This window comes from Octopus sinensis, linkage group LG18 (genome assembly GCF_006345805.1).
Source record: "Octopus sinensis linkage group LG18, ASM634580v1, whole genome shotgun sequence".
In the NCBI taxonomy this organism is placed as follows: Eukaryota; Metazoa; Mollusca; class Cephalopoda; order Octopoda; family Octopodidae; genus Octopus; species Octopus sinensis.
In genome coordinates, this window is record NC_043014.1 from 1,128,945 (window position 1) to 1,156,444 (window position 27,500).

Sequence of the window (27,500 nt, forward strand, 5' to 3'; positions counted from 1 at the left end):
AGAACGGTGGTAGCAGGGAAGGGTATCAGACTGCCAGAAGGGAAGCTAGGAGACAGGTCTATCTAGCCAGAGGGGAAGCAGATAAGAGAAAATTTGCCAATGTCCTGCGCCGTGAGGATGAAAGACTTGAGGTATTTCGTGTTGCAAGACAGTGTGTGAGAGAGAATCATGATGTGGTAGGAGAGAAATGTGTTCGCATGGAGGATGGTTCACTTGCGCTAAATGAGGATGCAAAGAGAGAAGCTTGGAGACGCCACTATGAAAGGTTACTGAATGAGGAAAATGAATGGGATAAAGAGAGTCTGCCGAATGTTGACCCTACAGAGGGACCAGCTATCCGAGTTGATAGTTCCGTGGTAGCTAAGGCAATTAGAAGCATGAAGACAGGGAAAGCCCCAGGCCCATCAGGAATTACTGCAGAGATGCTCAAAATATCTGGCAGTGTCGGCTATAACCTAGTCACCCGTATAGTCAACCAGGTGATACACAAAGGAGTCATACCCAATGACTGGTGCAGCAGCATACTAGTCAACTGCTACAAAGGTAAAGGTGATGCCCTAGATACAAATAATTACAGAGGTATCAAGCTGTTGGATCAAGTAATGAAGGTTACGGAGAGGGTCATAGCCCAACTAATTAGAGAGAGAGTTAGTTTAGATGAGATGCAGTTTGGGTTTGTGCCAGGGAAAAGTACCACTGATGCTATATTCCTGGTAAGGCAGCTGCAGGAGAAATACCTAGCCAAAGATAAGCCCCTGTACCTGGCTTTCGTTGACATGAGAAAGCTTTTGATAGGGTCCCGATCCCTTATCTGGTGGTCAATGAGGAAACTAGGGATAGATGAATGGCTGGTGAGGACTGTGCAAGCCATGTACAGAGATGCCGTAAGTAAGGTTAGGGTTGGCAACATGTACACAGAAGAATTCAAAGTAGAGGTTGGGGTCCACCAGGGTTCAGTACTCAGCCCCCTCCTATTTATCATAGTACTCCAGGCAATTACGGAGGAATTCAAGACAGGCTGTCCCTGGGAGCTCCTCTACGCTGACGACCTTGCTCTTATTGCTGAGTCACTATCAGAACTGGAGGAGAAGTTCCAGGTGTGGAAGGAGGGTTTAGAATCAAGGGGCCTTAGAGTCAACCTAGCTAAAACCAAAGTACTAATAAGTAGAAAGGTAGACAATCCACAAATATCTTCAGGAAGATGGCCCTGCTCGATCTGTAGAAAAGGTGTAGGTAGAAACTCTATAAGATGTACCCAGTGTAAGCTATGGACACATAAGAGGTGCAGCAATGTCAAAGGTAGGCTAACTGGGAAGATAGTTTTTGTATGTGGCAGATGCTCAGGAGCATTAACCTCCGAAAATCTGCAGAAAACAACTTCCGTCACTTTCCAGGGGGAAAAACTAGAAGTAGTTGATAGCTTCCGTTATCTAGGTGACCAAGTCAGTAGTGGGGGTGGGTGCGCTGAAAGTGTAACTGCTAGAATAAGAATAGCCTGGGCAAAGTTTAGGGAGCTCTTACCTCTGCTGGTGACTAAAGGCCTCTCGCTCAGAGTAAAAGGCAGACTGTATGATGCGTGTGTACGAACAGCCATGCTACATGGCAGCGAAACATGGGCCGTGACTGCTGAGGACATGCGTAAGCTCGTGAGGAATGAAGCCAGTATGCTCCGATGGATGTGTAATGTCAGTGTACATACTCGACAGAGCGTTAGCACCTTGAGAGAAATGTTGTACCTAAGAAGCATCAGTTGTGGTGTGCAAGAGAGACGATTGCGCTGGTATGGTCATGTGGCGAGAATGGATGAAGATAGGTGTGTGAGAAAGTGCCAATCCCTGGCAGTTGAGGGAACCCGTGGAAAAGGTAGACCCAGGAAAACCTGGGACGAGGTGGTGAAGCACGACCTTCGAACTTTAGGCCTCACTGAGGAAATGACAAGAGACCGAGACCTTTGGAAATATTCTGTACGTGAGAAGACCAGGCAGGACAAGTGAGCCCAGCCCACTTATGAATGCCTTTCCTCCCTTGGACACAAAGACCGGTTGAGGCAAGCGAAGTCGATATAGAACCTCATCCGACGACAGACACCCATGCCAACCCCCCATGCTTGCGAAGACATGTTGGGGCAAGCGAAATCGAAATCGAAACCGAATTGAACCAGCCAGGATCCCTGGCCTGGTGGTACGTAAAAAGCACTATCCGACTCGTGGCCGTGGCACGTAAAATACTCCAATGCGACCGTACGACAGGCACCCATGCCAACCCCCTTTGCTTGAGAGACATGTGGGGCAAGCGAAATCGAAATCGAATTGAACCAGCCAGGATCCCTGGTCTGGTGGTACGTAAAAAGCACTATCCGACTCGTGGCCGATGCCAGCACCGCCTCGACTGGCTTCCGTGCCGGTGGCACATAAAATACACCAATCTGACCGTGGCCGTTGCCAGCCCCGCCTGGCACCTGTGCAGGTGGCACGTAAAAAGCACCCACTACACTCACGGAGTGGTTGGCGTTAGGAAGGGCATCCAGCTGTAGAAACATTGCCAGATTAGACTGGGCCTGGTGCAGCCTTCTGGCTTCCCAGAACCCCGGTCGAACCGTCCAACCCATGCTAGCATGGAGAACGGACGTTAAACGACGATGATGATGATGATGATGATATATATATATATATATAGAGAGAGAGATATAAATAAATAGATATATATATATATATATATATATATATATTATATTATATACACACATATACATGTATAAAGACATACACATATATAATATATATATATATATACAATTATATATATATTCATATGAATACACATACATATGTATATATATGTGTGTGTGTATGTATGAATATATAAATAATAATAATAATAATGAGTATGATGAAGTAGCATTTCATGAATTTTAATTTAGATTTCGATTTAAATACAGCTTAAATGTTAAATGTTAAATACAGTGAACATTTGGAGAAATCCCTTATAACATGTATATATATCAGAAATATTGAATTTCTAAATATCTCGTAGAGATATGTACGATGGTAGGGCGATAGAATGGTTGTATACTGTCAATTTAACGTGACAGTAGGGGATTGAGGCGTCGATGCTTCCTAGGGCTAAACAGCAGTGGTGTAATCCCCTACTGTCACGTTAAATTGACAGTATAAAACTATTGTATATATATATATATATTGATAAATACGATATGATAACAAAAGAAAGAAAGAGACCTCGATATTATGTAAATAGAGGAATTTATCTGTAAATGTAATATATATATATTTACATATGTATATATATATATATATATATATATAATATATATATATATATATATAAAACTCTGAGTTTTATCTTGGCTACCGAATAATTTTCACATACTACATTCACAGATATATATATATATATAGCTAAGGCAAGGCAGAAAAAGGAGAAGATATTCAACTGACAAACATCACCAAGATCTATATATTAATTACAATCATAGGAATAAATAAATAAATAAATGCAACCCTACTCTTACAGCTGTTTCTGCTTTAGGGGTCCAGCATGCCAAAGTTGACACAAAAATTATGCAAAAACTGAACCCCAAAGCTTCATCAGAGAGCTTAAACCCCAAAATGAAAAATCTAATTGAGAAAAACACCTTACGGAATAGCAGATGTCAACCAAAAAATCTTAAAAGACACCTTACAAGGGCAGAATTCAAATTAGAGAATGAATCAGAATTCTTAATAAAATAATGTGGAGATAGGAGATGTGGAACATGCAACAACATCAACAACTTCAAATACTTGGAAAGTGGTTCCCACATAAAATTTGAGAGCAGATCTCTTTTCAAAATAAATGCAGATATGAACTGGAAAGCACAAAACTTCATATACTGCATAACCTGCCCAAACTGCAAAGAAAATTACATTGGCAAAACAAATAATTTCCTCTGCCAACGTGCAAGAATCCACAGGCAACATATCTGACAAGAAGAATTATGCAAGATTCCATTGAGTAAGCATCTGGAAATATGCGGCAACGGAAAATTCAAAATTTTTCCCTTTTACAAATGTGCACAGGATGATCCACAATACCAAAAAGCAATGGAACTTCATTTCATCAAAAAATTCCCTCCAAAATTGAATGATTGAAAGAAAAGCTGAGACAGAACATTTTACATTATAAATATAACTCATATTGGAAACATAATACTCATCTCTGTAAATATCCAGATGTATATGTGTGGCCTTGAGATGTACTGAGCTTTGCATGTTTTTTTTTAATTACCATCTTCATCATCATCATCATGTACGTTGGATGTGTAATGTCTGTGTGCATACATGACAGAGTGTAAGCGCCCCAAGAGAAAAGTTAGACAAAGGAAGCATCAAATGTGGTGTGCAAGAAAGACGACTGTGCTGGTATGGTCATGTGTTGCGTATGGATGAGGACAGCTATTTGAAGAAATGTCACACCCTAGCAGTGGAGGGAACCTGTGGAAGAGGTAGACCCAGGAAGACATGGGATGAGGTGATGAAGCATGATCTTTGAACATTGGGCCTCATAGTGGCAATGATGAGTGACTTTGACCTTTGGAGATATGCTGTGATTGAGAAGACTTGGCAAGCCAAGTGAGATTGCAGTCATGGCCAATGAGAGTATCTCATATTTGGCCCCTTTAAAAGCACCCTTCAATCGTTGGCTGATATGCCACGCTTGTGAAGTTAACGTGCAAGTGGCTGAGCACTCCACAGACACGTGTACCCTTAATGTAGTTCTCGAGGGAGATTCAGCGTGACACAGAGAGCGACAAGGCCGGCCCCTTTGAAATACAGGTAAAACAGAAACAAGAAGAAAGAGTGAGAGAAAGTTGTGGTGAAAGAGTACAGCAGGGTTCGCCACCAGCCCCTGCTGGAGCCTAGTGGAGCTTTAGGTGTTTTTGCTCAATAAACACTCACAACGCCCGGTCTGGGAATTGAAACCGTGATCCTACGACCACGAGTCTGATATCCTAACCACTGGGCCATTGCACTTCCACACACATATAGGCGTGTGTGTGTGTGGGTATTAGTGTATATGTCTATATAATGCATGGGATACCAACTTTTTGACTTTTAAACAGTTTTAGACATTTTCTCTCACACGGTTTCTGCATTTTCATAACATTTTTAGAGTTTCCCTCCTCCTTTCTCTCTTTTTTCCCCTCTCTCACTTCTACACACTCCCTTTATATTTTTTACACGTCTTCTATCACTGCAATTCTCTCTCTCTCTCCCTCCCTCTCTCTCACTCTCTGTATGTGTGTGTGTGTGTGTGTGTGTGTGTGTGCATACAATTCCTACTCCCACCTTCCCTCTCCAAATATCAATGTTGTTTGCACATCTTGAAAGTCTCTCCTAACTTTATGCATCCACAAAACAGTAGCCTGACATTTAGTTATCTCTAACAGTGGTGGTGGTGGTGGTGATGGTGGTGGCGGTGGTGGTGGTGGTGATGGTGGTGGTGGTGGTGGTGGTATATAAATGTATATGTACATGCATATACATTTATATACATTTATATAAAGGCGGCGAGCTGGCAGAAATGTTAGCACGCCGGGCGAAATGCGTTGCTGTATTTTGTCTGCCATTATGTTCCGAGTTCAAATTCCGCCGAGGTCGACTTTGCCTTTCATCCTTCCAGGGTCGATAAATTAAGTACCAGTTACGCACTGGGGTCGATGTAATCGACTTAATCCGTTTGTGTGTCCTTGTTTGTCTCCTCTGTGTTTAGCCCATTGTGGGTAGTAAAGAAATATATACATTTATATGTATATATGTATGTGTATATACACAAGCATACATGTATATATATTTACCTACATACACACACACACAAACATATACATACATACACACATACATACATACACACACATACATACATACATGCATACACACATACATACAGCCATACAGCCATACATACATACATACATACATACACGCATACATACATACAGCCATACATACATACACGCATACATACATATGTGCGTATGTATATATGCATGTATGCTTCCATGTGAGGGATAGTGATGTTTGTGATGATATCAGTGTTGGCAGTCATGGTAGGATTGTCCTTGGGGTGGCAATGAGCTGTCATCTGCAGTTATATGGCCATCAAACAGCTAAATAAGTCGCCCATTAAAGGAATTGGTAATTCGGGTTGGGTATACAAAACCATTAAAATAATGCGACTGAGAGGACAATGGAAGAGTTGATGGACCCGGGTGAATTACTGGTACATGGTGGGTTTTACTCCAATTGCATCTCAGATATTGGTAGACTGGACGTTTACACCTTGTTGGAAGATACTATTAAACCAAAAGTAATCTTAGGTGGTCCCAAACCTTGTGAGTGATATTGGGTACATGGAAACTGCATCAAAGCCCTTTTCGGGGGTGGGGTAGTATTTGTGGTTTAAGGATTCAGACTTGTCCTGATGTGTCACACTAGTTCTTCTTAAGAATTACATCAAAGGTGCACAGGCCTGTGGAATACTCAGTCATTTAAACATTTATTCAGGGACAGGTAATTCTGCTGATTGAACACGTGAATACTCATCGTCGAACACCGACGGAGATCCATCAGGTGTCTACAGTAGATTATGTTATATTGAGAAGATGAGTAAATGATTATTGTCTGAGATAAACATCTAAATTCGTGGTATTTGATGCAGTTATTGCAGCCACTCACTCGTGCAGCTGCGAAATAGGTAACGTTTACCATTTATAGAATATGGCACCAGAAATATCTGAGGAAAATCAGTTGCATCCCGTGATGGATCAGATGAAAGTCAGTGTGTTCTAACAAGCCAATATCAGCTACATTAAAACCACGATTATATAACATTAGCTTGTCCATTTGAGCGAGAATGAAATTTGCTTAACAGGTACAAACGCAGGATAAAATTTTTTTATGATCAAGGTCGACTTTTTTTCAGTCTTCATATCAAAACATTCACAGATATAGGTGCAGGAGTGGCTGTGTGGTAAGTAGCTTGTTTATCAACCACATGGTTCCGGGTTCAGTCCCACTGTGTGGCACCTTGGGCAAGTGTCTTCTACTATAGCCTTGGACTGACCAAAGCCTTGTGAGTGGATTTGGTAGACGGAAACAGAAAGAAGCCTGTCGTATATATGTATATATATATATGTTTGTGTGTGTGTTTGTGTGTCTGTGTTTGTCCCCCCACCATCGCTTGACAACCGATGCTGGTGTGTTTATGTCCCCGTTTCTTAGCGGTTCGGCAAAAAGAGACCGATAGAATAAGTACTGAGCTTATAAAAGAATAAGTCCCGGGGTTGAGTTGCTTGATTAAAGGCGGTGCTCCAGCATGGCCACAGTCAAATGATTGAAACAAGTAAAAGAGTAAAAGAGTAAAAGAGATATAACCAAAATAATTATAATTATATTTGTGCATCAATCAAATGAAATCAATCCAATTATGGAAAACCAAAGTTTCAAATCAGTCCAAAAATGTTTCTACGTTCGTTCGTTTTAGTGAAGAAGTATTTCAGGAGAATACTCAAAGCTTTATCGTTTCCCCTGAAATCTTAGGGGTTTGGTTGCACTCCCAGCACCCATATTTCCGAGCCTGTCCTCTTATGCAAATGTACAAACAAACCAAACAACTGTTTTACTCACAGCTGAACAGTCCCCGTCAAAGGTCGTCCAACTCTATCCATCTCATCTTTTTCTCGGATCTTGTGTACGTAGAACTGCATTATCTTATGTGTCGATCTATTTGAAATGATGTAGGGTTTCAATTGAGAAGGATCTAACTACTCTTTCTAGCATGCTAGGCGACTGCATAGATCCACCCCTACCATCCCCTTCGTCATTTCAAGTACTGTAAATCCTCGAGTATAGTCCGCCCTTGAGTATAATACGCAGGAGATTTTTAGGGGGGCTGTACCTCTGAAAAACCTAAACCTTGCGTATAATACGCACCCCTTCTCCAACCCGAGTCAAGGAGGTCTATATAACATCCTTGGTTTGTAAAACTGTATACGGTAACGTCCTTTATTATTTTGGTATATATAACATAATGCAAACGTGTAGCTTTTTTGAGCATTTTTTTTGCAGAAAATAAAGAAATAACAGTAATAACGTTTAATAAATGTTGCGTATTGCAAGTTATGGATGATTCTTTTATGACTTCATTGCTTTCAGGCTTAGCTTAAGGGATTTTCACACCCGACATCAGAAAATGCGTCTGAATAAACATTGCCTGACAGCAAATAGGGACTTGGACATTGCTTAGAAAATATTTTTCATTTTTAACCTCGTATATAATACGCACTGGGGATTTTGACCATTAAATTTTGGGAAAAAATGCGGATTATACTCGAAGATTTACGGTAATTCCCCGAGCTGTGACAGCAGTCAGCTGGAAGGGATGGAAATTCAAGGGGAACAACTTTTCCCCGAGGTGAAAAACCGTCGTTCAAGGGAGGTAACTTTGTCTCGAGGTCAGTAAAACGAATTGAGTGAATGACCTCCACCACCAAAGCAATGAAATCGAAGGTAGACGTACGATATCCGGACAAAAGACGATGTGGTCACGGTTGGAATGGTTTTCATTGTAGGTCTGTTCAATAATCACCGACCTGGAGCTAATCAATGCCAGATGCAATTACTGTTACAACCCAAAGCTTCAGTCTCTTCGAATTCCATTAAAACCGGTTTTGTCAATGATCTCATGAAGGCTGAGACTGTGTCATTAATAAAATACCAATTCTAGCGATTATCCTTAAGCACCATCATTAATCAAGCAATACGAATGTCTATCCTCACAGACTATCTCCGACCAATTCCATTGGCGATGCTTCCAGTCACAGTCCCAAACCGTTTTAAGGGGTTTTGTTTCACTCGTTTGACCTGGAGGAAGAAGCAGGGCATATGACCTTTGCACGTCATCCTAAACTGATGAGACTGATGCTGGTAAAGTTCGTCTTGAAACTTTTTGGGTGAATACCTGCAAGAAAGACATGAACGGGAAAAGGAGTTCCAGGGGGTTAATATTCTATGGAGGAAGTAATTGGATGAGTGTGAGGCTGGTTGGGTAGGAAACCCAACGAAGAATGGTTTAGAGGTGAGAGACGATGGGTTGGGACTGCCCGAGTGAAGGATGCAAGAGGTCAGTCAGTTCCATGGAGCAGAGGCCATTATAGTTGCTGGAGGAAAGATTGAGAGAAGACACAGCTGGGGAGGGGGGTCTCTGAGTTTCTGCTAAGGAATTGGCTGATCTTTGTTTGGGTGATGTCTGAGATGTGTGTGTGTGTAGAGCTGAAGCATAGTTCTAGACGTGGGAGCCATACTCAGTCGAAGTCCTCACCTACCAATTCCAGTGACTATAGCGATGTCCTAACAAAGATATTCCTGGATGGAATACTCAAAGAGAAAACAATGCCTGGATATGGTAATTAGTGTTGATGAAGACAAATTAGCATCGTAACTTTTGAAATTTGCTGTTTCTTATGAAAAGGAATGACTGATATTCTTTGAGAGCAGTAAAAATGGTCAACAGTGTTTACTGAGAAGATTTCACAAGACTATTCTCACCACATTACCACAAATCCCATCGATAAAGTGAGTCAGAAATGTATTGTGATCCAGTTTCACAGAACATCATGTTTGGAATGAATTAACAAAATTCACAAAAGTACAATGTAGGTGGTCAATCAGAGAAAAAATGTACTTTTTAAACAATAAAAAATTGTGAAAGCTCTCTTCTGTGTTTGATATTCTAATACAAAAATTGGAGATACTCATTTCGGGAGCAGAAATCTGTTTGGTGTGAGCAATACAAGGTATTAAGTGGCTTTAAAAATGAGCCTTAAAGAGTTTAATGATGAATTTGGTAGAGACGTGTCTATGACTTTGGAACCTGTTCTTTATTTTAAATTCAATGCCTGGTCTATTTTAATGCTATTGTTGTTTGGTGGAATCTCTGATGCTATTCAGAAGAACCATAGAGTATCGTAATAAACTGGTATTGTCTCAGAACCATAAACTGTCTGCAGCAGAAGATTATTGTCTGTGGCATCCCAGCCATGGTGATAATAAATGTTCATTGAAGCCTAGAATCACTGATTTGTAAACTTTCTGACATTGAAACAGGTTTGCACCAAAACAGATGAGAAATATTTTAAGTCATTTCCTGAAATTGCTGGCTACAAACTATAGAAGATGGAAACAAATTGTTAAAATTAGACAGTGAATCAAAAGTCATTACTTTGATGCATTAATGAACACCTTAGAAAGGGACAATTCTTGTTCAGATAATTCCTCTGTTGATAGTCTTGGGGACTCCAGAAAAGAAATATTTTAATCAAACACTTATTAAGAGTCAATGTCTTGTTAGATTAACCAGTTCTATGTGTGGCATCTCTAGAATCAGCTGTTTTAATCTACAAAAGTGCTTCTACAATTTCTTCAACTTACCATATGCCAATTTCCATTTGATAGGAATTCTGCTGGCATCATTGATGTCAAACAGCCAACTGACTAAAAACAATTCTGTCAGAAAGAAACAAATATTTTTTATTTTGTTTTGGAGAAAGGAAAGAATGACTGGACTCTGGTGATAAGACTGAACTTCCAAACAGATTCTGTGGAATGGATGGAAAATGGTAAACCATGTTTTACACGGTCCATTGCATCCTGGGACCTTCACAAAGTCTGTGATGACACCATCAGTTGTGTTACTGATCTTACCTAATTACCTACCTACCAAAAAATCTCACTTACCTAACTACCTCTCTCTCTCTCTCTCTCTTTCTCCCTACCTATCCCCTACCTGCCTTCCCACCCATCTCCCTTCCTCCCTCTGTACCTGTCTATATTAAAACATTTAACCACCATAGCCAACACCAGTTTTCTTAAGGCAATACATCAAAGGTTAAGGCCTTTTTCCTAGGCCCTACAGCATAGTTATTCCCTCTTCCCCTGGATAGGACGCCAGCCCATCATACGATAGCTCACTTTTGCCAGCTGAGCAGATTGGGATAAACGTGAAATGAAGTGTTTTGCTCAACAAAACAATGCATCACTTGTTCCAAGAATTGAAACCACAATTCTATAATTGTGAGTGCAACACCCTGACCACAAAGCCACAGGTATAGTTGACCCCTTCCATCTACCTAACCTGTTCCCTAATAATAACCCCTTTTATTTAAATGAATCCTCCCACAAACCCCCACCCCACCCTGCACCATTGTTCTGTTATTGCCTATCAGACTTTACTAATGTTTTGCTATCAAAGAACTTGCTTAAGAAGACATCGATTCCATGTTTAGGATGGAGTGGAGGTGGTGGTGATGCTGATGGTGGTGACAGTGGGGGTGGGTGGGTAGAGCCACTTTTTTTTTAGATATTTGACAGACATTCCAGAAGAGAGAAATGAAAAAAATGTTCAGGCAGGAATTGAACCTGATTTCGGTGGAACATCAAAAATCAATGAGGAATATCTGACTGCTGGATTTGATCCTTGAAGTGTGACCTTCGCCTTTCACACAGTTTTAGTGTGAACAAAGGTCAGAGGTTACAGTCAGGGTTTGACAAAACGAAGCCGCCATAGAGAACAGGACCAGAACAGTTGTCTCCCTTGTCCACGGCTCTTCGGTATCTCAGGGTCACACACCTTCCCACCAACACTCACCTCTTTCTAAGCAAGATTCTATTTCTTGATGGCCAGACACGGGTTTTGCAGGTGATTAGAAGAGTATAACCTCACGTGTATGACTGGTATGCTCATTTGCAACCACCAATTGATATCTACACTAGAATACACACATACACATATATAATTATATACTGGTGCCTGGCCCTATTCCAGAAGACCCTGCAGCAGAAGTACTAGGACCAATCCTTCTGGTGGTGTAAAGCGTCCATGTGGTGAAATGTAAAGGAGCCTGTGCGGCACCACATAAAAGCACCCAGTGTATTTTATAAAGTGGTTGGCATTAGGAAGGGCAGCATCTGTAGAAACTGTAGCAAATCAGACTGGAGTCTGGTGCAGCCCCTCAGCTTAGCAGCCCTGGTCACACTGTCCAACCCATGCCAGCATGGACAGTGGACGTTAAATGACGATAATGATGATACACACATATCCTTATACATCATCATCATCATCATCATCTTTGTTTAACGTCTGCCTTCCATGCTGACATGGGTTAGATGGTTTCACAAGTGCCGGCCAGGCTGAAGCCTGCACCAGATTTCTGCGACTGTTTTGGAAGGATTTTTACAGCCAGATGCATTTCCTAACATCAACCACTTTACAGTGTGGACTGAGTGCTTTTTAAGTGGCACCTGCACTGACAGGGTCACCAAGTACCTTGCAGGACAAATAAGGTCTGGAAATGGCTGCCTCCAAAGAGAGCGGCATGAACACCACTACGTCGGTTATTTCTATCAGAGTGAGATGCTAGACATGTTTCCCTCATTCCCTCTATGATAACCTTTGACACTAACATGACCTTTACAATTATGTGACCTTCACGTGACCTTTGTGACGTCATGACCTAAGTATGACCTTTGTACATGACAAGGGACATCCTTCTTTTGACCTTTCAGCTGAGCACACACATACAATTATTTCTTAACGAGCAATTAATCACAGTTGCAAGTTCTGCAACATACAATTATAGATCTGGATCGTAATGGCAAGGAGTGGGGGGAGGGCTGCGAGTAGTGGTGGTGGTGGTGGTGGTTGTTGTGGTGGCAGTGGCGGCGGTAGTGGTGGTGGTTGAAGTTTGTGCTAGTTGTGGTTGTAGTAGTGGAAGTGGTGTTAGCAGTGATGGTTGTGGTGGTAGATGTAGCGGTGTGGATGGTGATGGTCATGGTGATGTTGCAAGGGTGGTGGTGGTGGTGGTTATGGACATAGCGATGTGTAGGTAGGGTGGTGGTGTTGTAGTAGGGTTGAAGTAGTGGTTGTGATGGTGTCTTAGTAGCATGGTGTTGGTTGTAGTGCTGGTGTTGGATTGATGGTGATGGTGGAAGTGGTGGGGTAATGGGGAATAGAGGATGAGGAGACATGGTGGATAATGGTGTAGGGAGAGGTGGAGGTAGACATGGGGATGGGGAGTGATGTGGGGTGGAAGCTGTGGAAGAGAATCGCCACCACCTTCATCATCACTACCACCATCATCACCACCACCACCACTGTCATCATCTTCATGATCATCATTTCCACCACCACCACCACCAACAACAACAACAACAACACCAGCATCATTATCATCATCATCGTTGTCATCGTCGTCGTCATCATCATCATCATCATCATCATCATCATCATCATCATCAACAGCAGCAGCAATGGCTGCAGCATCCTTTCTGCTTTCCATGCTGGCATGGGTTGGATGAGTCATTATATTCTCATTGACAGACCCTGGCCCCTCAACCTGTCGTTTCGTTCGGCTCCCACGATTGGATGTCTTTCCTATTCTCAATCCCTTCATACATTCTGCTTGATGCCATTTTCTCGTGGCACCGAATCTAGAAAGGTCGACACAGAATCAAAGAACGGCCACAGCCCTTCAGCTTCAGCTTCAATCACTGGACTGGGGGCCCTTTTTTTACGACACAAAAGGATAAGAGTGCCTTATGCATAGGAAATGCGTGTACGTGTGTGTACGTGTGTATATATATATATGTATATGCATGCATACATGCATGTATGGATGTATGTACACATGCATGTGTGTGTATGTATGTATGTATGTATGTGTGTGTGTGTGTGTGTGTGTGTGTATTCTTTTACTCTTTTACTTGTTTCAGTCATTTGACTGTGGCCATGCTGGAGCACTGCCTTTAGTCAAGCAACTCGACCCCCAGGGAGTTATTCTTTTGTAAGCCTAGTACTTATTCTATTGGTCTCTTTTGCCGAACTGCTAAGTAACGGGGACATGAACACACCAGCATCGGTTGTCAAGCAATGATGGGGGAACAAACACAGACATACAAACATACACACACACATATATATATGCATATGCATATATACGACGGGCTTCTTTCAGTTTCCGTCTACCAAATCCACTCACAAGGCTTTGGTCGGCCTGAGGCTATAGTAGAAGACACTTGCCCAAGGTGCCACGCAGTGGGACTGAACCCAGAACCATGTGGTTGGTAAACAAGCTACTTACCACACAGCCACTCAAAGCCTATGTATAGTGGTGTAACAAAAATATAAAACATACAAAGGAGAACAAGATTTTGTTTTAAATCTTAATGAAAAAGAAAAATTAAAAAGAAAAATTAAAAAGAAAAACAAATAAAAATCTAAGAATTCCCATCTAATTCTTGTGTCACATGACCAGAGATTAATGAAAGAAAATGTTAATTTGATGTTAATCTGCAAAGCTTCATCTAAAGTGTTACCAAGAAAATATTTATAGAATTCACTAAGGACAACCAAGTCACCGGTTAATCTGTCAGGATAATTAGCATCACTAATTACTTTAACTTGACCTCATTCTGGATAATTGTCAATTAATCCGGCTTTAATCTCCTGAAAATATTGCTGTCAGCTTCACTCATAAATCTCATCGATCCAAAACATCTCTGATGTTATATTCTTTGATGTAAAAGAGATCGGATATTTGGATGGTCAGACATCAGAATCTGCCAGTCTCTAGTTCTCCTCATTTTTGCCTTGAGGCACAGAATCTATTTGACCCTTAAGTAGAGGGATTGGTTTACGTGACACCCTCGCATATCCACACAATGGCAGGCGTATGTGGTACATTTCTGGGGGCTAACCCCTCCTCCAAGTCATGTATGCCTGAGTAACAGAACTATCTCCTGCTATTTGAGCCATAACAGGGGCCCTTAACAGATACCCTGACCCTACGTCAGAGCAGACCTGGAAGTAGTGATATCGAGGGAGTAACTCCACACCTTTCAAGACTTGTGAACGCCCTAGCTGGAGCTTCATCACTGGATGTAGTTTAATGTCTTGCTCAGGACAAGACTGCCTTACCTGATCGCTACATTACATCTGGAGTGTAAAAGATCTGGCGATAAGGGTAGAGGCTAAACAGATGAACTTGGCTTCAGACATATGCTAGGATAGGACATCTGGAGACATCTGTAGTGGTTAGCACAAGCTCTTTGCCCAACTGTTTAGCATTTAAATTGGCCAATATATGGGTCAATATCCAGTCCAAATATTCTACCAGTTTTATGTTCTGGCTGGCCAGATCCAGCCTCTCACACCTACCTGACAATGTCATTCTAAAAATGAATAATCAGATCATTGAAATCTCAAAGCTATGAGATAATACAGGATTATTTCAAAATAATGTGAAGAAATATGCATTAGATTTGAGAGAGTAATCTGAACACTAAAGAGTTAAGACATGTCCAGACAGTTTTTTGGACACAGCCTGGACACAGCTGAAGACTTTCTTGACTTGATAGAAAAAGTTATCTCCCTTCCTTACCTACGGGGGGGGGGGCGTCGGGGGGGGGGGGGGTTCCTTTGCTTTTTATCCTTTTCTAATGTCCTTGACCCATTGACTGTGAAAATATTTCTTGTTTACATTAGAAACAATCTAGGTCGAACTTGCCAAACAAGGCAACTTCACTGGCCTTTGTTAGAAATGTTACAAAGCCTACTTAACGCACACACACACACACCATCGCCATCACGATCGTTACTTTAAAAATTAAGAAGTAATTATAAATATCACAAGCTGTTATATAATAATTCAATACCAGGCTTACTGCTTGTCGATTTCTGCCAGTCCAGTGTGTATATGTGCGTTTCTGTGTATATATGTGTGTGTGAGTATATGATGCACACACATACATCTAAATAATAATAATGAAATTATTGTATACAGTGCTCAGGTGCACCACAACTTGTCAGAAAGTGTGTATAAAGCATCTGCAGTAATGTACAAATGTCTGGGAAGTGAACAGTGTATGTGTCAGATACATGGTTGCGTGTGTATGGAGGGGAGAAAATCAAGTGTAGTGTTGGCGAATCTCAGGAAGCATGGAAGTTTTGAAGGATGCAGTGCTCCGACAACTAACAACTAATGCCGGCAGTTTGTTCCATGCTTCAGCAACTCTTAGCGTGAAAAAATGTTTCCGAAAGTCATGGAAGGAGCTGTGCTGCTTTCTGACTTTGTAAACATGTCCATGGGTGTTAGACGGGTGGAGTTTGAAAAGGTGCTCAGAGTTATTGTCTACATCAGTGGTTTTCAACCAGGGTTCCGCGGAACCTTAGGGTTCTGCCAGTACAGTCCAGGGGTTCCGCAAGAAGTTACAAAACTGCTAAAATCGGTAGTAATTTTTAATTCTCCTGTGCAGATATGTGTGCATAAGACTATTAAATTATTGCACAGGAGTTCCTCAAGCCAGTGGAATGTTTCCTTGGGGTTCCACTCCAGCAAAAAGTTTGAAAAGCACTGGTCTATATACATCCTCATACATACTCACCCCCCACCCCACACACACAAGTGCAGATTTTGTTTTCCAGACGAGTCAGTTTATGGCTGCCAACAGTTCTTTTTCCCTACAAAGTCGTCCTTTGTTTAATCTTTTTGAATATTTGCAGTTTTAGATTCTGTTGAAAAATTAAACCTTATTTGTTTGTTTGTTTGTCTTTTGTTTTTAACTTTTATTCATCACAAGACAAGAGAAAATTACAAAAATCAGAAAATGATGGAAAACGTAAATTCTGTGAACTAAGCTCTCATCTATTGAGGATCCTTGAGAAAAACTGGTGGGAATTGTTTGTGAAAATAGTTTCTCTGCAAAATAGAAACCCTGACCGTAATAAATATTAATGAATACATGAGATGAAAATAGGAAAACTGGAAATTAGTCAGGTTTAGGAAAATAGTGTATTGAAGAGAGAGCATGGCACTGGCAGGTGAAAATAGAAGCCATGATCTTTATAGACTAAAACAGGACTAAAGTTGGTATTTGGGGCTGAACTATAGAAAAATAAGGGGGTCCTGAAAGGTTCCTGGCTTTAAGGGTTTCACGAAAGGCCTGGTTGGATACCCAACCTTCTGAGTTCTTGTTACAGAGCTAAGAAAAACTGAAGGACCGCAGCAATAAGTGTGTGAATTTGAGAGGGGAATATGTTGAATAAAATCATAATTCAATGATTCTCCTGTATTTTCTTTTACCCAAAACCAGGAATTTTTCAGCATCTCCTTGTACTATGAAAGTGAAGAGAGAGAATATATTTGTTTGAGAAAAGTTGTGATGGGTTTTGGTAACGGAACAAGCATTAGAATTAATCAAAAATTGCAACCTTTTGTCTGATAAAAGAGAAATTATTAGAGCCAATCTCCAAACATTTGCAACAATGTTTTGGTGATCAAAATACCAAAATTATATAAGATGGTTCTGTCCAAGAAAACAGTTATAATGCTCCAAAGAACTCTCTTGGGCTCCTAAACAGCTGAAAGTCCTCTTTAGGTTTGGAAATGGTATGAAATTACTTGAGGAATTGATGATAATGTTAGCATCATTGAAGAACTTGTTGCTCTTGAGATACTTCCATTGTGAGGTGTTCTGTGGATGCTGTTCTGAACAGATTTTGGAAACTGACGAATACTGTTGTAAATTATCTAAAAGAGACTAAATTAGTTATTACCTGTCCAAATTAGTGTGAAGAGAGAGAGAGAGAGAGAGAGAGAGAGAGAGAGAGAGAGAGAGAGAGAGAGAGAGAGAGAGAGAAGAGAGAGAGAGAGAGGAGAGAGAGAGAGAGAGAGAGAGAGAGAGAGAGATCATGTGAGAACAACTGGCAACTTTGATTTAGCATTTTTCAGCTATTTGATGATTGATGTTTCTTTTATCAAATTTCTTTTGAAAAACACTTCCTGTCTTGAATGATTTTAAAAAATAATGAAGAATTTCGTGAAATAGCTGTCATTATTGAAATGGTGTTTGGAACATAAACTATCATGACATTTTGAATGAAAACTCTTATTTAGATTACTTTGAAGAGAAAGTTTGTCATAAAACTAAGTTTGGTATTTGGTAGGTTGGCATCGAAAGGATTAATTCTGAAAGTGCAAGGACAGAATTGGTGGCTTCCTTGTGTAGTCAATGGCATCAGTGGACCGAAAATGGAATTAACTCTGTTTATCTTTCAGCTACAAAATGAAGGTTTGAATCTGTCTCCACATGGGAAAGAGCAAAACTCATTCTATAAACAGTTACTTAGCGGTTCGGCAAAAAGAGACCGACAGAATAAGTACTGGGCTTACAAAAGAATAAGTCCCGGGGTCAAGTTGCTCGATTAAAAGGCGGTGCTCCAGCATGGCCGTGGTCAGATGACTGAAACAAGTAAAAGAGTGATACAGTCATGCATCAGGTAACCTCTGTTTCCTGTCTTTTGTGAAAACATGTCTTATCTTGGGGCAAATATCATTTTTACTTGAAAACATGTAAGGGATGGAAAGAGGAAGGGCTTCAAGCATCCGATCTATGCAAGCAGGGACAGGCGGATGTTGAAACGTTTGTAAGTTGACTTATTGGTGACACTTACGACCAGGAAATGACTTTGGAATTGACAGACTGTTGTTCATTGATAAGAAACAGCAACTAAGGAAGGACAACTGGAACAGGAAGTTGGTGGAGGACAATAGACACACACACACACACACACACGCATGCACACACACACACACACACACGCACACATGCATGCACACACACACACATACAAACACACACACAAACACAAACACACGCGCACGCACACACACACACACACACACGCACGCACACACGTGTTTGTGTGTGTGTAAGGAACAGGTTCACTCCCACATAATGTTTTCTTTTGTGTCCAAATAATAAAAATATTATTGCAGTTATCTCCTTTGCTCCTTGTTTCTGCTACGAAGGAATCTTTGCCGATTTGTCGAATTGCATCTAAAGTCTGTGACACACTCATTGCTTTTCAACTCAATCTGTAAAATATACGACCATATTGTGTTTATATTTAGTCTACAGAACAATCACCAGAGATACCTTGCCACAGTCATGTTATAATGTGTGTGTGTGCGTGTGTGTATGTGCGTGTGTGTGTGTGTGTGTGTGTGTGTGTGTAATGGACTCCTTTCTGTCGCCATCTGCTAAATTCACTCACAAGTTTTTGGTCAACCTAGGACCAAAGTACTGAACCGTGGGACTGAACCTGGAACCATGTAGTTGGGAAGCAAACTTCTTAAACACACACACACGCCCAAGACTCATATATGTATGTATGTGTGTACATGTATATATATATATATATCATCATCATCATTTTACGTCTGCTTCCCATGCTGGCATGGGTTGGACCGGTTTGACTGGAGACTGGCAAACCTCTAGGCTGTACCAAGTTCCAATCTGATCTGGTATGGTTTTCTACAGCTGAATGCCCTTCCTAATGCCAACCACTCTGAGAGTGTAGTGGGTGCTTTTTATGTGCCACCAGCGCAGGTGCCAGTCAGGTACTGCAATCGGCTATGACAATGATTTCACTTGACTCAATAGGTCTTCGCAAGCACAGTTCATTGCCCAATGATTGAAGGGTATCCTTAAATGGGCCGGTTATGCTACACTGGCATGGGCTACGGTTATGGTCTTGCTTGACTTGCCGGATCTTCTCAAGCACATCATATCTCCAAAGGTCTCGGTCGCTTGCCATTGCATCCATGAGGCCCAACATTCAAAAGACATGCTTCACCACCTCATCCTATGTCTTCCTGGGTCTACCTCTTCCACAGGTTCCCTCTGCTGTTAGGATGTGACACTTCTTCACACAGCTGTCCTCATCCATATGCAACACATGACCATACCAATGCAATTGTCTCTTTTGCACACCACATCTGATGCTTCTTATGTCCAACTTTTCTCTCAGGGCACTTACACTCTGTTGTATATATATACACAGACATTTCACTTCCAAAGGAACATACTAGCTTCATTTCCTGCAAGCTTATGCATGTCCTCAGCAGTTACAGCCCATGTTTCACTGCTATATAGCATATAGCATGGCTGTTTGCCCATGTGAGTCATATAGTCTACCTTTCACTCTGAGTGAGAGGCCCTTTATTACCAACAGAGGTAGGAGCTCTCTGAACTTTACCCAGGCTATTCTTATTCAAGCAGCTACACTCTCAGAGCATCCACCCCCGCTACTAACTTGAATTCCTCTGTTATTGCCTGGAGGACTGTGATGAATAAGAGAGGGCTGAGGACTGATCTTTAGTGGACCCCTACTCCTACCTGGAATTCTTCACTATACTCATTGCCAAACCTCACCTTATTGATAGCATCCCTCGATATGGCTTTCATTAACCACTCATCTATCCCTAGTTTCCACATTGACCACTAGATAAGGGATCGGGGGGCCCTGTCAAAGGCTTTCTCCATGTCAACGAAAGCCAAGTACAGAGGTTTATCTTTGGCAAGGTATTTCTCCTGCAGCTGCCTTACCAGAAATACAGCATCAATGGTGCTTTTTCCTGGCATGAACCCAAACTGCATCTCATCTAGGCTGACTCTCCCCCTAATTAGTTGGGCTATGACCCTTTCTGTGACTTTCATTACCTGATCCAATAACTCGATACCTCTGTAATTATTCGTATCTAAAGTGTCACCTTTACCTTTGTAGCAGTTGACACCAGTCATTGGGTATGACTCCTTTGTGTATCACCTGATTGACTATACAGGTGACTAGGCTACAGCCGACACTGCCAGATATTTTGAGCATCTCTGCGGTGATTCCTGATGGGCCGGGAGCTTTCCTGCCTTCATACCCTTAATTGCTTTATCTACGAAGGTACTGTCAATTCGGATAGCTGGTCCCTCTGTTGGGTCGACATTCGGCAGACTCTCTTTCTCCCATTCATTCTCTTTATTTAGCAACCTTTCATAGTGGCATCTCCAAGTCTCTCTCTTCGCAGCATCACTAAATGCAAGTGAACCATCATCCATGTGGACCCATTTCTCTCTAATGAGATCATGATTCTCTCTCACACACTGTCTTGCAACACAAAACACTTCAAGTTTTTGGTCCTCACGATGCAGAACATTGGCAAATTTTATCTTATCTGCTTCTCCTCTGGCTAAATAAACCTGTCTCCTAGCTCCCCTTCTGGCAATCTGATACAGTTCTCTGCTACCACTGTTCTTTCAGTCCTTCTACACCTGTTTCATTTCCTTAATGGCCCTGTCAACTACATTGTTCCACCACCACGTTACCTTGGGTCAAAAGGGGACTTGGCACCATCCACAGATCTGGTCAGTAGCCCTCAACAAGTTCTCCCATGGGAACCTCCAGTTGTCTTCCACATTATGTGATGCTATATCCTCCTCTATTTCGTCAAAAGCTTCAAGTGATACGTCTCTCAATATTTGTTCATTCACAGGATTCTTAAGCTTCCAGACCCTTCTTTTCCATGCTGGTCGTTTTTTGGGCACCCATTTAGCCCTGATCCTGAAGTCACTAACTGCTAATCTATGTTGTGGGGTGCATTCTTCACCTGGGAAGGTTTTGGCATTTATAAGTCGCTATCTTTCCCGTTTCCTAGAGAGGATGTAGTCAATCTGACTAGTGTGTCCAACAGAACTGTCGGAGAATGGGTGACTGGCAGGTTTCCTGAAATTAGTATTACAAACCATAAGATCATTTGCATCGCAGAACTCCAACAGCCTGGTTCCCTCCTCATTGCGGGAACCAAAACCGTAGCCACCATGGAAGCCCCCTGCATGTTGTCCAACATGTCCACTGAAGTTGCCAACCACAAAGAGACAGTCCCTGTCATTCGTCAATAGTAGTCTGCAAGAGGGTGTCATAAAATCGGTCTTTCTGTTCATCAGGTAGCCCTGGCTGAGGGGCATAAGCAGAGACAATGGTTGCTAATCCATGTTGCAGCACTAATCTAAGCTTAAGTATTCTATTACAAACCCTGACTACCTTGATTACCTTATCGACCCATTTCTGCGCAAGAAGTATACCCATGCCCCTGACCCCACCAGTGTTCCCTTCCCAGAAAATTTTACACCTATGTTCTTTGCCTGTGAGGAACCTAGCAGAACTTCCTCTCCACCTTACTTCTTGGATGCAGCATAAATCTACATATATATTTATATGTGTGTGTGTGTGTGTATACATACATACATACGTACATACATACATTCATACATACATACATACATACATACATACATATATTCATACATGCATGCATAAATACATACATACATACATACATACATACATACATACATACATACATACATACATACATATATATATATATATATATATATAAAGTGAGATAGGGGTTGTGAGTGTAACCCACTATGGGATAACATTTGGCCTTGGGATATATTATATAAGTAACACATTTATAACCACATATTACATTAATACATCTGACTAATATGAGAATAATGAGATACTCTTATCTACATGGCTGAAACAGCTGTAAGATCCATTTTATATTTATTTATATGTATTGTTCTTATGGTATTATCTTACTCATTGATGTGTACTGTTTTATTCTGTATTATTTTGTTTGATCTGGATGTTCCTAAATAATTAGTTAATAGGTCTTTCCATGTGCCCTTATTATTATTATTATTATTATTATTATTATCTATTATAGCCATCTGCAGAGCTTATATGCACAGATATACTCTCAAACCTGATTAACGGGTCATTAGGAGATGGAAACTGTGCAGAAACTCGTCACGCACGCATACACACACACACACACACGTGTGTGTGTGTGTGTGTGTGTGATCAACATGTTACAGTGAGAATCGCTTGTTGTGTTAACCACAAACAGTTTCAAAATATCAAGACTTGAGCTGCCAACATTAAATTAAAAAAGGTCACACCCCACCCACATATTATAAGATGCCAACGAATCGAGATCGAACTTCCTCAGTTCCCTCTCTCTCTCATGTTCGATTTTGTTTATTGCCTAGCAACGGTTGGCCACACCCTTAGCAACAGGTCGGGTCTAAATCTTATTTCGAGGCACCGCAGTATATCACACACACACACACACACACACACACACACACGCATAATACAATCTTATATACACACACATCTTTAAACGTACACACACACACACACACACACACACACACACACACACACAGCCACACACACATACTCAGTCCCTCGCTCAATATACCGGAACTGTATCAACAATGCCTCATCAAAGATGTTTTCGGGTCTGACATCCGACACCGTTGACCAGCTGACCCAGCCTCACTAAATCCTTTACAAAACTAATTACAATCTTAATTAATTAGAACGTGAGTGTGAGTGTGTGTGTGTGTGTGTGTGTATAAGCTTTTGTGTGTATGTGTATGTGTTTTTATGTCTTGTGTGTAAGTGTATGTACATCTGTGTTGTGTGTATGTGCGTATTTGATGGGTGTGTTTGTGTATGTTATGTTGTGCATGCGTGTGTATTGGTCGTGTGTGTGTCTGTGTGTGTGTGTTATGGCTATGAGTTGCCATATCAGCTGATTGGGGTGTGAGGTGGGTCAATCGAGGAAATCATTTTCGACCAATCAACGCCGAGCTGATCGTTTCTGCTGAGAATTATGAAGGAGCCAAGATGGCAGTGTTTCGTTCCGACCCGTGCGGCATAGTGTGTTTACTAATCACTTACGGAGCCCTCCTCTACGCCGATTATGCCGTTGTCCGACACTTGGTCATCCCCGTGATGTCCGACACGTAAGGAGAAGTTTCTTTTTGCTCTTTCCCCCCCGTTTGCCCATTTTCTTTCCAACCCCGACTCGTGAAGGGCGACACAGAGAGAGACTTTCATACAAACCCAGCCCAGCCTTTCCGAGACATGTGTGGGCGGACAGCAGCACAATAATAATGATCATAAACGATGGATTCTCGTTTACTTACGGGACCACGTCCTTGTGTATTTGATGAGGCACTGGTAAATTAGAAATCGTGATCACCCCAGTATGTAACTGGTACTCGCGGACCCGGAAGGTTGAGAGAGAATGTCAACCCGGCCGCGATTTGAACTCATAACTTAAAAGATCGTTACTAAACAAAATCGCTGTCAGATATTTATAATACTCTGTCGCTGTATTAATTCTGTCCGTAAATAATTAAAATGATGATAGTTATAATAATTCTAGTTTAGACACAAGGCCAGTCATTTAGGGGGCGGGGGTCTTGTCGGTTCCTTCAGCCTAATGTATGACTGGTACCTTATTTTTTGGCAATCATTATTGGTATTTGAACTCGGGGTCGTGTCGTTTGCTTTTCAACTAAATTGGAAATGTTTTTTTTGCTATAATTATGTTTTATTTTAGAATCGTTGCTGTTTGATTGACGTTGTTGTTTATTCCGTCTTCACAAAACTATGTCCTGTGTGTATGTGTGTTTGTGTATACACACATATGTATGTGTGTGTGTTTGTGTATACACATATATGTATGTGTGTACACATATATGTATGTGTGTATGTTTGTGTATACACATATATGTATGTGTGTATGTTGGTTAAAGATTGTTGTCTGCTCGGATTAGCAAAGTCCTCTCTATTAATCACGAGGATAAAAATGTGTGGCTTTACTCTCCGAGTCCCTTAATTACAGAGAAGTAAATGTCTTGGATGAGGAATTTTTAGATATTTGTTAAATGGCGAGAACATGACTCAGTGCTGAATTCCTTCGTTTCCATTCGATCGACGAACACTTTGGCAGAACACAAATTACATACTTAACCATTGGTACCTGTATACCTACATACACATACATACATTCAACGCACGTATATATCTACACACATTAGTCATACATACATATATACATACACATATCTACATACGTATTATTTATTCCATTCATATTCAACACAATTATTACGATGTTCGATGTTGCTAATATAAAATATCATGTGTGGGTGTTTACTAAATACTTTTCATGGCTATGGGCTCGTAACTAGAATCTCCAGCACTCGTCCACACACAGTCTTACATTATATATATATATATATATATTATATATATATATATATATATATATACATAAATACACACTCGTTCACACCTGTCCTCACCTGCTTCTTTTCGGCCTGTCCTGTCTATCTTTCTACCTGTCACCTATCTTCGTGTGTAAATATGTTTACATATGTGCGTGGTGTGTGAATCTGAGAGGTGAATCTTTTTATTGCCTTCACAGTGTTTACCGTTTTACAAAATCAAGCGAGAAAACGGGACAAAACAGAGAACACAATTGAAAAAGATTAAAATGAAAAAAAAAAACCAGTTCAACACACACACATATTTTATATGGACGGGAACCCTAAGGTAATCTCATAAACCGGCCTTCCCCATTTTTAATATATATATATGTATATATATGTATGGTCTCACTCAACTTTACCCGCCACTTCAATCGTTGTAAATAATTATCTCAAGTGACACTCGATATGCATTAACGCTGCATCATATTGCACTTGAGTAATACTCAGAGAGAAATCACCCAAGTCAAAGGTTTACTCAAGGACAACTGACCTGGGATTCGCACTCAATAACAGTTCAGGCAGGAGTCACAAAATCGAACTAAAGATGGTGCCTCAGTTCGCTAGAAATAGCACCCAAATCTCCTTCAGTTTATATCTTGCTGTCTTAAAAAAAGGGAGGGGCACGTTGGGTCACGAAGTCTTGTATGCATTGTGAATTGAAATAAGAGTCGGAGTGGTGGTCACGCTTGAAATGGCTTCGCTCATAGATCTGAGTTTATGCGGCAACAAAACAATAATTGTAACAGCACGAACAACAATAACGACTGTGTTTGCAGCGTAGGTAGGTGTGTACGTGACTGAGTGAATGTGTGTGTTTAATGCTCTTCGTGTGTGTGTACATGGGATTACGTCCATAGTGTGTATGCGTTTGGGCACGTGTGTGTGTGTGTGTAACGTAGTTTGACGAGTGTGTAGGGAGTGTATATGAACTGTGTAGATGCACGTAGTGTTTATATGTACGTAATGCATACATGTATGTTGTGTATGGTTGTATATGTACGTATACGTTTGTATACATTCATGTTAGTATTTTTTTGGCGCAGTTTCGAAAGAGATGTCCTGACCTCAGGTCATATGCGTAGTGCACCTCTGTGCTTTGTGTGTGTGTGTGTACAGGGCTGTCTTAAGGTATAAACACATTGGCCAGTTACCCAGGGCCCTTACGGGTGGAGAGGCCCAATTCCGATCTCTGTATTCTGTGGTTTATTGTCAATATATAGGGTCCAGCGTGTTGATTTCCTCCGGGGCCCATAATGCTGCCTTGACTGAAAACAACAGTTTAACTGTAGCAGTTGATGACCTCTCACAAATGTTTATCATTTTCCATTTAAATTGATTCACGTTTGATCGACATGTTTTTCTCCTCCCTCAGCTCGCACTCCAACCATGACCATCCCAATCTTTTTATCAAACATGGTGTCTTTAGGATCACATTACCAAATGTATCTGAATGGTTAGATTGTGAGTTCAAATCCGGTCAGGGTCAACGTTGCCTTTCACAATTCTTGGGGTCGATAAAATAAAGTACTGATCAGGTACTGGGGTTGATTTAAATGATGAACCCCCTCCTCCTAAAAGTACTGGCCCTGTTCCTAAATTAGTTACAGTTACCTAGGTGCAGGCAGAGCTGTGCAGTTAAGAAGATCATTTCTGAACCATGGGGCTTCAGGTTCAATCTCTTTGTGCAGCGTCCAGGGCAAGCGTCTTCTATCATAGCCTTGGACTGACCAAAGCCTTGGGAGTGGATTTGGTCAATGGAACCTAAAAGAAACCCACTGTGGGCATATACATGTGTATATATACCTGTATGTACTTATGTATGTGTGTGTTTGTGCATGTCACTGTCTCATATATGCATATATATATGTTTATATATGTTCATAAATGTGTTACTGTCTCTTTGACCTCATGTGATAGTTGTAAACGAATGTCACCGTTATACAAGCAGTGTCCTTCATTTCCAATTCTCAGTGAAAACCTGTCTGGTCATAGGGAAATATTGCCCTGTTTCAAAACAGGTGAGGATTGCTGGCAGAAAGGGCATCTGATTACAGAAAATCTGGCTGAATGAATATCATCCAGTCCATCCAAGCATGGAAAATTGGACATTGGACAGGATGATGATGATGATGATGATATCTGATGTGTTCTTTCTTTTTGTTGTTGTTGCTGTTTAACCCTAAGGCAGATGCGTCGAGCAGTCCCCAACCCCACCTCCCCGATTAAAGATGCTTAAAGAGTAATTGACCTGGCTTTTATTCAGGTGTTGTTTTATCTGAGATTAGATTAATTTTTCTCAAGACCATTGTGTATCCGTGAGAGAGAGAGAGAAAGAGGGTGAGTGGGGGGATTTTACTACTGAAGGACAGGTAAAGAGAGATTTAGCAATAAAACATATTGAAAGACACAGAAAAG

The 27,500-nt window shown here is 41.1% G+C and overlaps 1 protein-coding gene across 1 annotated transcript in view; it reads left to right on the forward strand.

Moving 5' to 3' along the window:
• The first annotated feature begins 23,568 nt into the window (after window positions 1-23,568).
• Window positions 23,569-27,500, forward strand: part of LOC115221311 (palmitoyltransferase ZDHHC3-like) — a 67,907-nt gene continuing 63,975 nt past the window's right edge. Inside the window, exon 1 of the mRNA XM_036510633.1 lies at window positions 23,569-23,768. Coding sequence (XP_036366526.1) covers window positions 23,650-23,768 — 119 coding nt within the window. The 5' untranslated portion in view covers window positions 23,569-23,649. The remainder of the gene's footprint in view (window positions 23,769-27,500) is intronic.